Source organism: Dasypus novemcinctus, chromosome 20 (genome assembly GCF_030445035.2).
Source record: "Dasypus novemcinctus isolate mDasNov1 chromosome 20, mDasNov1.1.hap2, whole genome shotgun sequence".
NCBI lineage: Eukaryota > Metazoa > Chordata > Mammalia > Cingulata > Dasypodidae > Dasypus > Dasypus novemcinctus.
In genome coordinates this window covers 35,359,560-35,371,889 of record NC_080692.1, presented here as the reverse complement: position 1 = coordinate 35,371,889, position 12,330 = coordinate 35,359,560, and the positions used below count along the sequence as shown (strand labels likewise).

Sequence of the window (12,330 nt, the reverse complement as noted above, 5' to 3'; positions counted from 1 at the left end):
TAATCAGTATATGACAGGGTGTGTTTTTCTTCATGCATATCCTATTTGGTGTTCTCTTGCCTTTTGAATGTGTATGTTCATAACTTTTAAAAAAAAGCTTGTGTATTTTGTAGTTCTCTACTATTTCTTTGAGTATTCCTTATGACCTTTCCTCTCTTTGTTCTCCTTCTGGGAGTCCCATAGTTTATATTGGTATACTTGATGGTATCCAAGAGGTGTCTTAGACTATTTTTGTTTTTAACAATTCTTTTTTATTTCTGCTCATCAGCCTGACTCATTTCAAGTGTCTTGTCTTTGAGTTCACTGATTCTTTCTTTTGCTAGCTTCGGTTTGCTCTTGAAACTCTACTGGGAATTTTTCATTTTAGCTATCGTGGTCTTCAACTCTAGTGGTTCTGTTTGGTTCCTTTTTAATATTTCTGTCTCTTTACTAAGATTCTCATATTGCATATTCATTGTTTTCCTGATATCCTTTAGTTCTTCCCCTATATTTTCTTTCATCACTTTGAGCATTTTCAAGATAATATTTTAAAGACTATGTTCAGAATGTCAGCATTCAGGTCTTCTTGGTTGGTGTTTCCTGGATTTTTATTCCCTTTGGAAGGGCCATCATTTTCTGTTTCTTTGTCTTTTCTCTTGTTGCACACTCTACATTTTAATGTTTTAAAATGTTAACTCTGGGATTTATTCCCTATGTTGTCTGTTTCTTGATTTTGTAACCAGCTGCTGAGCTTCAGCCCACCTATCAGGAAGGTCTTCCCAAGGCAAATGCAGTGTAGGATTTTCTCTGTCTTTCTGGGCCTGTGTCTTTTCCTGGGATTTTGCTAGTTAGTTGTTTTAGAGTTCCCCTGTTTACAGGAGAACTCTGTTTCCCAGAAGACCAAACTCCCTCTCCCTGATGTTTGAAGCTGGCAGACCTTTGCCCTAGACTGTCCATCTCTATAGTTTTTTTTACACTCCTTTTGTTGTCTCATTCTGCTTTTGCCTGGAAGGCAAATTCTGGAAAGAGGACTTTCCCAAGTCAGTTTTTCACATCTGAAACAGGGCAGGGACCCAAGAATGGGATCGGGATGGGCACCAGGAGCTTATCTGATGGCTCCCCTAGCTGGGCTTTCCTGACTGGCTCAACAAATGTTGCACTTTAAGTAACTGTTCTCTGCGGCCCTGATGAAGCAGAGCAGTTTCCACCACTGCTGCTGCTATCTGATCTGGTTGAAACAATGGTTGTCACTGTCCTTGTCCTGGACAGGTTGTAACAATAGCTGCTCTCAGAGCAAGGCCTCCATGATCCAGATTTGCTAATCGAAAGCCACAGCCAAGGACTGAATAAAATAGTAAAACCTCATATAAAACACAAAGATGGGTGATATTGCATATATAAGACTGTTTTTTGCAAAATATAAATACAAATATACTAGAGAGAGGGAAACAGAGTAGCAGCTATGTGTGGCATAGAGTAATTGAGAGATGATAAGTTTGTCTGTTCTTTATTATTATTGGAATAATGAAAGTGCTCTAAGAACAATTGAAATGATGAATGCAATATCTGATTACACCAAATGCCATTGAATTTACACTTTATGTTTTACAAATATGTATCAATAAAATTGTTTTGATAAAAAAGCCATGATCATTGATAGCCATACCTGTCCCTGTTCTTGGGGAAGTGGATTTTTACATCCCCTTCTGTCACCGGCAAAGCCAGGGGTGAGACTGCTTGTTGACCTGCTTCAAGAATGGGGATGGATGCCAGTAACCACTTTGTGAAAAGAGAATTTACTGTTCTTTCTCATAATGTATCAGCCTCTTCCTCCATCTCTTCCCTGGATTCTGTACAGTGGTCTTCTGGCCTCCAGGGTTTCAAAAATAGCTTAGACAGTTCCTGTCTTTTTAGTAGTTGTTTTACGAGAAGGGGCCAAGTTCAGGAGCTCCCTACTCTGTCATCTTCCCACAATCCCCCTTTAATCTTAATAGTTATATTCTGCTAAAACAAGAAATCAGTATCTAAGAATCCCTAAGGTATCAGCCCCTTGCCCCTTTTATCCCTCCCTATCCGTATTGCACAATTTTGAGTAACCTTCTGAATCAGTTGTTTTGATCATGTTATTCTCCACTATCTGTTACTTTTTATCCAGTTTCTTTCACCTACTATAATTTTGTTTGACCTGTTCTCCATGCCTTTCCCTTAAAAAGCCTTTCCTACCTCCCTTCTCTCATTCATGCTATGCTTGCCACCTAGGCTGCCTTTTCATACAATACAAAGTAAAATTCATCCATCTGCCATGTCCACCTCCAAATCCTACCTCTGTCATGAAAACCCCCACCACTCCATACACAAAATAACTAATATAAATTCTTATTACCCTCATATAATTTGTTACATTGATTATTTATATACCAATTCACACTGGATAGATGATGAGAGCAGAGGCTATGTCTTGTATCTTTGTATCAACTGCAGTACCACACACATTAAGCATTCATTGAATACTTGTAGACCACGTTGATGAATGAATATATAATAGCATTAGTAAAATTACTATTAACTTTCTCCATTTTTTCTCTTTCTTTGTGTCTCCTTGTCTCTTTCTTTCTCATCCATGTCTTATTTGTTTCCTCTCTCTTCTCCAACATCTTCTTTTCCCTGTTTCTCCTCCTTTCCCTCTTGTCTCTTTATCTGTTTTCCTTCTCTGACCCCTCTCCAGGGGAGATGGAGGAGCTCGAAGCTCTCTGGCTCACAGGCATCTGCCACAATGAGAAAAATGAGGTCATGAGCAGCCAGCTGGACATTGACAACATGGCGGGAGTCTTCTACATGTTGGGGGCAGCCATGGCTCTCAGCCTTATCACCTTCATCTGTGAACACCTTTTCTATTGGCAGTTCCGACATTGCTTTATGGGTGTCTGTTCTGGCAAGCCTGGCATGGTCTTCTCTATCAGCAGAGTAAGTGCTTTGATTTAGGTGTCTGGAGCTTGTTAAAGACAGTTTAACCACCTAGGATTGTGCAAAATGGAGAAACCCAGGAATTCACTAACTCCAGACTTATGTTGCTAAAGCAAGAGACCATATCATGCTCATATGCCCAGGAGCTTGTGTGAAATAATTTCAAGTGGCTCCAAAAAAATTAATGTTATTATTTTTCCTTTAAGAAACAGTTTTCTGCTTGGGACTTGGGCACTTGGCTTTCAACCAAAAATTAGCTTATCCCTAAATGTCTTTAATCACCATTAGTTAATTCTGTATAGGATGTATTAGTCCTTTGATTCTTTAAAAATCACATTTCTTTTTAAATAGTGAAATGTAGTGTCTCTCTCTTATTTTAACAAACAAAGGTATACTCCAGTTTATGTTTTAACCATGTGTGGGGTAGAAGAGATTAACAGAAGCTTTGGAAATAAATCCTGACCCATAAAAAGTTACACTCCAGAAACTTATCTAGTTGAAACAAGAACATAACCCTCAAGTCAATCTTTATTTAGGTCTCTTCTTTGTTTCTCATCTGAAATGAGGCATAGAGACTCAATTTTGAATATGAACTAAGGGTCACAGGGAAAAGTAAAAAAAGGCAAAGTGGGCTTGACTTGAGATTCAGCCACTAGAGGTGAAATTTTAAAAATCTCTTTTAAAATAGAGGTCCAGGTTTAAGATATGACTAACTTTGGCTTAAATAGAGTTATATAAGAAAACAATTTTTTCACTTAATTCTTTGACCTTTCCATCATTTCCCTACAGTATTTTACTGATAGAGAACAATTTCTCCTCTTCCTCTCTGGCTTGAGTCAATCCAGGCCATTCTGTAACATTGGAGCAAGAGGATAGAATGTGTGGTAGTCACAGTCCCTGAGTCACTTGGGTCTATTGCATAGCCTTTCCCCATGGTCCCAGATAAGGTAGTATCAGAGGCAATGGTAACTGGTGGCCTGTGATGTACATTCCTGTTCACAGCCCTTACACATATTAAATTTATCTATGGAGGAAAAATGCTTGGCATTTTCTCCTGGCCATAATCAAGATGGGTTAGAAAGGAGGGCAGGGAAAGAGAGTAAACTTACCTTGATATTTTGCTAATGCCCTCTGGGAATTGAGGTTCGCCTCTTCTAAACCTTTTTCTTTTTTCCTACTAAGCTGCCATTCTCCTTTTTAACTTTCTCCCCTCTCATTCTTGCCCACTGAGAGAAGGTCTCTTTCCAAATTAGTTCCCTTTTACAAGTCAAACAACCTCCTCTTCAAATACCTTTCCTAAACAGGGAGAAAAACCCCACATTTGTATAGCTTTCAAGGCAGGGAGCAAGATATTTGTAGTAGGATGGCTTGACTTTAGAGTTGGGCATACTGTGTCCTAAGTGAACCCCACTCATTCCCTCTCCTGGCTGGTGTTCTTCAAAGTCCTGTACATGGAGCTATACACAGGGAGTCTTCAATCAATGCTAATTTGTTAAGATATTAATTATTTATGATAATATTAAGTTAGAAAGTATAAGAAGGAAAAGAGGCACTAAAGAGGGAATAAATGAGAGAACTCAAAAGGAATTATTTATTCTATTCAGTACTTGGTATTTGTCCCAATCCTTCCCTCCCACAGTGTAAGGCACAGCAGGAGAAGAGACCTTCTTTGACCCCAGGGCTTCTGAATTCGCTGTGAATTTGGTTCATGCTTGGCTCAAGGAGAGAACTGGTGACCAAACTTCTAAAAGCTGCTCAAAACTTGTCAGAGCTGGAGATGAGTGGCATTCATGAGCTATTGAGCTCTGCTGTGCTTGACTGTCAGCTCAGGGTGGTCAGCTATGGCATAAAGCCTCAACATCTGGAGAGCACTGCCATTTATTTCCAGGAAGCTGACAATAATTTTGATATGAGTTGATAGCATGGCCTCATTTTTATGTTATGAACACCTGAGCTTAGAAAGGAAAATCATTGTAAGTGATTGGTGGAGTCAAGGCAAGAAGGTCATGTTTTGGAATTCCTAATCTGTTTGCCCCAGTCACTAGGTATAGCCATGCACCTTCTTTGATATTCCGCCTAAACTTAACCAGGCCAATGACCTTAGCTCATTAAATGAAACTTGCTAAATTCAAGGGGATAAATCAGGCAAGCATCCAGCAACATCTTTCTGTGAGTACATTAGACTATTTCATGGTTTACATGACTTTCTTATCTATTTAAGCAATTGGTAGAGAAGAGAGTTGCTTCTTATGGGCAGTTTTAGCCTCATCAGAGACCTAATCTGTCCTGTCCCATCCTGCTTCAGGGTATCTACAGCTGCATCCATGGAGTGGCTATCGAGGAGCGCCAATCCGTGATGAACTCCCCCACCGCGACCATGAACAACACACACTCCAACATCCTGCGCCTGCTCCGCACCGCCAAGAACATGGCTAACCTGTCTGGTGTGAATGGCTCCCCCCAGAGTGCCCTGGACTTCATCCGACGCGAGTCATCAGTCTATGACATCTCTGAGCACCGCCGTAGCTTCACGCATTCTGACTGCAAGTCCTACAACAACCCGCCCTGTGAGGAGAACCTCTTCAGTGACTACATAAGTGAGGTAGAGAGAACTTTTGGTAACCTGCAGCTGAAGGACAGCAACGTGTACCAAGATCACTACCACCATCACCACCGGCCCCATAGCATCGGCAGTGCCAGCTCCATCGACGGGCTCTATGACTGTGACAACCCACCCTTCACCACCCAGCCCAGGTCCATCAGCAAGAAGCCTTTAGATATCGGTCTACCCTCCTCCAAACACAGTCAGCTCAGTGACCTGTACGGCAAGTTCTCCTTCAAGAGTGACCGCTACAGTGGTCACGACGATTTGATCCGCTCAGATGTCTCCGACATCTCCACCCACACCGTCACCTATGGAAACATCGAGGGCAATGCAGCCAAGAGGCGTAAGCAGCAGTACAAGGACAGCCTGAAGAAGCGGCCGGCCTCAGCCAAGTCCCGGCGGGAATTTGACGAGATCGAGCTGGCCTACCGTCGCCGACCGCCCCGCTCCCCTGACCACAAGCGCTACTTCAGGGACAAGGAAGGGCTACGGGACTTCTACCTGGACCAGTTCCGAACAAAGGAGAACTCACCTCATTGGGAGCACGTGGACCTGACGGACATCTACAAGGAGCGGGGCGAGGACTTTAAGCGTGACTCGGTCAGTGGAGGTGGACCCTGCACCAACAGGTCTCACCTCAAACACGGAACGGGCGACAAGCATGGTGTGGTCAGTGGGGTGCCAGCGCCTTGGGAGAAGAACCTGACCAACGTGGATTGGGAAGACCGGTCCGGGGGCAATTTCTGCCGCAGCTGCCCTTCAAAGCTGCACAACTACTCCACGACCGTGGCAGGGCAGAACTCAGGCAGGCAGGCGTGCATCCGGTGTGAGGCTTGCAAGAAGGCGGGCAACCTGTATGACATCAGCGAGGACAACTCCCTGCAGGAGCTAGACCAGCCGGCTGCCCCCGTGGCGGTAACATCGAATGCCTCCACCACCAAGTACCCCCAGAGCCCGACTAATTCCAAGGCCCAGAAGAAGAACCGGAACAAACTGCGCCGGCAGCACTCCTACGACACCTTCGTGGACCTGCAGAAGGAAGAAGCCGCCTTGGCCCCGCGCAGCGTGAGCCTGAAAGACAAGGGCCGCTTCCTGGATGGGAGTCCCTATGCCCACATGTTTGAGATGCCAGCTGGTGAGAGCACCTTTGCCAACAACAAGTCCTCAGTGCCCGCTGCCGGACACCACCACCACAACAACCCTGGCAGCGGCTACATGCTCAGCAAGTCGCTCTACCCGGACCGGGTCACGCAAAACCCTTTCATCCCCACTTTTGGGGATGACCAGTGCTTGCTCCATGGCAGCAAATCCTACTTCTTCAGGCAGCCCACGGTGGCAGGGGTGCCGAAAGCCAGGCCGGACTTCCGGGCCCTTGTCACCAACAAGCCAGTGGTCTCAGCCCTTCATGGGGCAGTGCCAGGCCGTTTCCAGAAGGACATCTGTATAGGGAACCAGTCCAACCCCTGTGTGCCTAACAACAAAAACCCCAGGGCTTTCAATGGCTCCAGCAATGGGCATGTTTATGAGAAACTTTCTAGTATTGAGTCTGATGTCTGAGTGAGGGAAGAGAGAGGTTAAGGTGGGCATGGGAGGGATAGGGCTACGGGTCACGGGGGGCACTTGTCATGGAAGGGGACGGGGGTGAACTTGGTTCCCATTTGCTCCTTTCTTGTTTTAATTCATTTATGGGATCCTGGAGTTCTGATACCTACTGAAGGCAACCCTGGCAGCCAGCACCAACGCTCTTCCCTGTTGCAGTTCTCTCTGCCTTCCCCCATCTGTCAGCCATTCCTTTCCCATGGTAAGATGATGGGCTCTCCCAGCACGGGAGGGTAGAGAAGGAAAAGAGAGGAAGTGGCTGCATGCGAGCTTCCTCCTAGCACGGAAGAGCTCCCTGCCGCTCATTTCAAAGGAAGCTAGAGAAGGGACCGTTCACGTGAGCCCAGGAGTAGCTCTTCCCAAAATGATCTTTGCATTTGGTGAGGAAGCAAAAGCATCTAAGTGACACCATTTAGCATCTGCTTGTGAATGAAAAGAGGCGTTTGCTAAATTCTTGTTGCTCAGATGACATCTGTCTAGGGTAGAGGTGCCAAGCAGAGGGTGGGAGGCTTGTGTGTTTATATATAAGCCAAAAAATGTTTGCTCCAATGCCATGTGACTCATTAGTGGTGAACCACAAGAGAAGGTCATTGGTGGAGGCACGAGTGGATTCCCGAACAAACTGGAAAGGACATCATAATAGTGCCCCACGGTGCATTAGAGGTAAGAGCAGATGGATCGCATGAGCCTGTGTGTCCATGTCCACGTGCACTCGTGTCGCCAGCCAGGTGCCTATCAATTAGAGAAGGCTACCTCGACTCATGTTGTTTCTCTCAATATCACTAAGCAACATGCTTGTTTGGCTTATATACAAACAGAGATGGTCACGTGTGACCTGAATTTTGGCTGTCTCTCCCCTTTACCCTTCCTCAAAGAGGAAGTTGCAGGTTCTAAATAAAGAAAATTCTGTGAGCTACACACACACACAAAACGGTGGTGAACAATCTTACAAGAACAGGGTATAGAAGTAATTCCTCAGTGATTGCCAGCAGTTGCCACCAGTTTTGGCAAAGAACTTTCCAGGAAGGCTAAAGGGAAATAGAAGCAGCCATGATTCTTTTGCCTACACTTGAGAGCAAAAGAACCTTGCAGGTCTCTTGAGCTCTTCAGACCCTCAGCTGGCCAAGGTCTGGGGAAAAGCTGAGTAAGGCTTTGAAGAACAGGGGGCAGTTAGCTGGTAGGGTAAGTGAGAGAGGGGGATGTTTCCAATGCTTTGATCCCTTCTTACTTAACCTGGAGCTGGGAGAGCTGGCTTTTCCCCAGAAGTGATTACAGCCGAGATGGAAGGACACTTAAGAAAAACTGAGCTTGCCTCCACAAGCACAGCTCAGAGGCATGGAGGGAAGGGAAGACATTTGGAACTGAGGGAGGGTAGGAGGGAAGGGACTCTCCTGCTACCTCTTTGGGCCTAGTTTCCTGAGAATGTGACACTGGGCCCATTTTGGACACTCTTGGTAGAAGCCCTTCTACCTTCCTGCAGCACCTTCCTTCCCTCTCAGATTGTAATACTGAAGAAATAAAAAATAGAAAACTCCAGGGATGAAGGTACTGGCAGATGTGATGCCCCCTTCACTTAAAGTTGAAAACTTGAGAAAGCAAATGAATATTTGTCACTGCCTGTCCTAAAACTTGGGGGAGGGGTGTTCTCTGGGTCAGCTCCACAGTCCTGCTTTCCCCTCCTTACACAGGGTGGCATCCAAAGAGCCCCGGGTCTGGAAGCTTGACCGCAGGATTGCCATGTTGCACACAGGACATATAAACCAGAAAGGTGCTCATTCTCCTCTGAAAGGAAGCTGCCATTGTCTCTTCAAGTCACACCCTTCAGGGCTGCTCTTTGCCTTCCTGTTTGCCCTGACTCACGACCCTTCATCATCTGCCGCCCTCAACTGCTGTCCCCCACCCTCCTCCTTGATTTTTTTTACCTCAGTATCTTCCATTTTAAAGCCAACTGAAGGCCTTGTAAAGCTTTGTTTCCTTTCTAAAATGAACCTGGGGGCAAGGGGCTGAACCTCTCACAGATTTGGAGAGAGGAGCACGGAGTGCTTTACCTTAGATTCAAGGAAAGACTGAATGCAAGACACAGGGCGTGAGGCATCTCCAGGAGGAAGGAGAAGGGCCATAGAAACACTGCTTCACCCTGACCCTGTCCAGGTGCCAGGGGCTCATCCCCTTATTCTTCCTCTTACCTCACCCTTTTAAAACTAAAAAACCAACAAAAAAACAAAACAAAACAAAACAAAAAAAAACCAAACCAACTAACCTAGCGAACAGCAATCTAGAACAAAGGGGCTCTGTCATTCTCCACTGGTGACAGAAAATCGAGATGGTGTTTATTTCATATGTAAATATTTTGTTTTCTAATTAATTTTGTATAAAGTGTTCTCTTGTGAGTATTCAGGGTGTTGGGCTGGAGGGAGTGGGGTGGGGATGGGTATGAGGGGGAAAGTGTTTTGTTATAGGTTTCCATTTTCCATTTGGGGGATTGTTTTGTATGGCTTTTGCTTCAGGGCGTCTGGAAACAGTGACTGCGGATGGAGGCCACTGCACTGGAAAGGCCAGGGCAAAGCGATTGGAGTCTATGTGGCCCCCCCCCCCCCCCAACTACCAGTCTTCTCCCTGACGTGTGATAAGTCTTCATTCCCATTGGCCTGGGTTTCACCCAGAGTCCACTTTGGCTCTAAGCGAACCTCAGGTCTAGTGCCTGCCTCCCAGGTAGATCATGGGTTACCAGAATTCCTTGCAGAATGAAGTTATCAGCTCCATATTTTCCCTGTCAGCACCTAGGGGTAAGAAAGAGTCTCTTAAGGACTTAAAGCAGAATTGAAGTCCAGTTCACCTCTCCTTCTCGGTGTGACAGAGAGAGTTCAGGAATATCCAGCCTGAGACACGTCTCGGCAGCACCCTCAGATGTTCAACGTTGCTCTCAACCACTCTGACTCTTCTTCTGAGCCCTCAGGCACAGACCCTCTCCCTGTCCCCTCCCACACCCCTTAGAAATCAGCGCTGCAAGCCCATTCAGAAAATCCCCACCAATTTTACTTTTTGAAGCATGTGATATATGGTTACAGAGAGGTAGCCCTGGATATACGTTTTATACATTCACATGCTCTTCTAGAAAAGACTCCAGATCTGCTCTAATCATAGTTTCCAGATGATGCTCTTAGAAAAGGTTGCAGTTAGATTAAGAAGTAGAAGGGAAGGAAGCCAATGTGGCTCAGTGGTTAAGAAGTAGAAGGGTGGGCATGTGAGGGACGTACCAGTAGTGGCTTTATATTTGCTTTGTCCAAACTTCTGCCATCAGGAAGGTGCTATCTGCCTCAAGCCAGATAGTTATAAGCTGACCTTGGCTAAAGTAGACAAACAGAATTTCTTCTGCTGAACTACTGGCTTTGTGAAAGGTGGAAGCCTCTCTCTCTCTTTACCACAGGATGAAATTTCCAAATCCCTTAATCTGGCATATTGCGTAACATTTTTTTTTCCTATCCTCCCATCATTGAAAGCTGACAGCTGGATAAACTCAATTTTCTAAACCCCTTATTTGCCCCCAAAGTGTCATTTTTGCTCAACTGGATGTTTGAACTGGGACCAAGTAAGACTTTCATGACCTGCTCAAGGAAGCTTAAAGAAAGGAAGGCTGGGCATTTTCAGGTTCTAGAGGTTACTTAATTCCAGAATAACAAGCACATAAAATGCGTGAGGATGAATTCAGCAGTAATCGCCATCTATGCCACAGATGGGTTAGGACACACACACAATCCATCTGAAAGTAGGAAGTTCCTCAGACACCCTAGGAGGACCTAATGTTCCAGTTTTCTTTAGAACCACTGTTCTCTCTCCTTTTTACCCTGCAACATTCCCTTCCACTGTCGAAGGGGTGTTGGTGGGTTGGTCCTGATATCAGCATTTCACCAACTCAAGATAATCTGACCCTGGAATATGCCTAGGTCAAGGATGTGCACCGCCTTCAAAGTGATGCATGTACAAAGGATCTTGTTATTTCAGAGTATGTCACTGTGTATCCTCCGCCAGAACTTGGGAAGTGTCCTAGCTATGCATTCCCCTGTACTGGCCACAGCCATGTTGTGATTAGGGGAAGAGTCCCAAGAGATTCCATTAAATGTTGATGGTGTCAGTAGTGCCAATTGCATGTGTAGTGTGATCAACTAGGGGTTCAATTTATACAGTTGAGTGCATTTCATCTACCCAGTCTTCCACTGCCATTGGGGGTTCCCCAAGGGGCAATTCTCTTGTGTGGGAGGGAAAGAACCCATGTTACCAGTACTGCAGTGTGCTGGTCACCTGCTCATCTCTTGTAGAACTAGGGTTTCTTTGTGTTCGGTTTTTGTTTTGGTTTTTTAGTCAGTTCACGATTTAGGGACTGAATATCCTGCATTGTTTGGGCAGCAGACTATGAAAAAAGCTAATCCAGGACTCAATTTATTATTTTATTCCATATCTTTCTTCTCTTAAAAAAAAGCCCTTCCTTGACACCCTGTGCGTGTTTGCTTGGATGTCTTAGGAGTGATTCAGATGTACGCATAAATGATGGACCTGCAGTGCTGTTGACGAATGCATTACGTGCTTCCAAGTATTGTGGCCAGACTTCACATTTTCTCTGAGCTCAAGCCACGTGGGAAGTGAGTGCTCAGTGGGTTACCACAGGCTTTGGTATGTCACTTGCTTTCTTCGTTGGGTGTCAGACTCTTTTGCCCGTGTAAGGACCTCTTTATGGAGCAGCAGCTAGAAGTGGACCATTTTACTGAAGTGGGTCTGGCCTTGCAGATGGCCTGTGTCATGATTCTAGAAGTCCTGACAAGGACTCTTTCATTCCCTACCTTACTCCCAATACTGGCTTCCTACACAGATGTATTCTTTTAGCACAGAACTGCTCATCTGTTATTTAAATGAAAGTAATCCCAGGAAGGGTGCCATATTAAGTTATATTAAGGATTTACATCCATTAGGATAGCCATTCCTTTTCCTGGAACTAAGTTTCACTACAGAAAAAGGGAAAATGGGCAGTGACCACAGAGTAGCAGAATGGGGACAAGGATACAGATTCTCGAGTTAGAAACTTTTAAACAAGTATTTCATCTTCTGCCTGCTTTTATTTAAGCCTCGCATAACACAGGAATAGGAATCCTTGCCAGGAGTTATTTTCAAGAATCAGTCACATGAGTATA

The 12,330-nt window shown here is 45.0% G+C and overlaps 1 protein-coding gene across 2 annotated transcripts in view; it reads left to right on the top strand.

Moving 5' to 3' along the window:
* GRIN2B (glutamate ionotropic receptor NMDA type subunit 2B) overlaps positions 1-11,282 on the top strand; it is a 475,047-nt gene extending 463,765 nt beyond the window's left edge. For both annotated transcript variants that reach the window (XM_058282823.2, XM_058282824.2), the window contains 2 exons: positions 2,705-2,943; positions 5,249-11,282. In XM_058282823.2, the coding sequence (XP_058138806.1) occupies positions 2,705-2,943; positions 5,249-7,105 (2,096 nt within the window). In that variant the 3' untranslated portion in view covers positions 7,106-11,282. The remainder of the gene's footprint in view (positions 1-2,704; positions 2,944-5,248) is intronic.
* Positions 11,283-12,330: the final 1,048 nt, after the last annotated feature.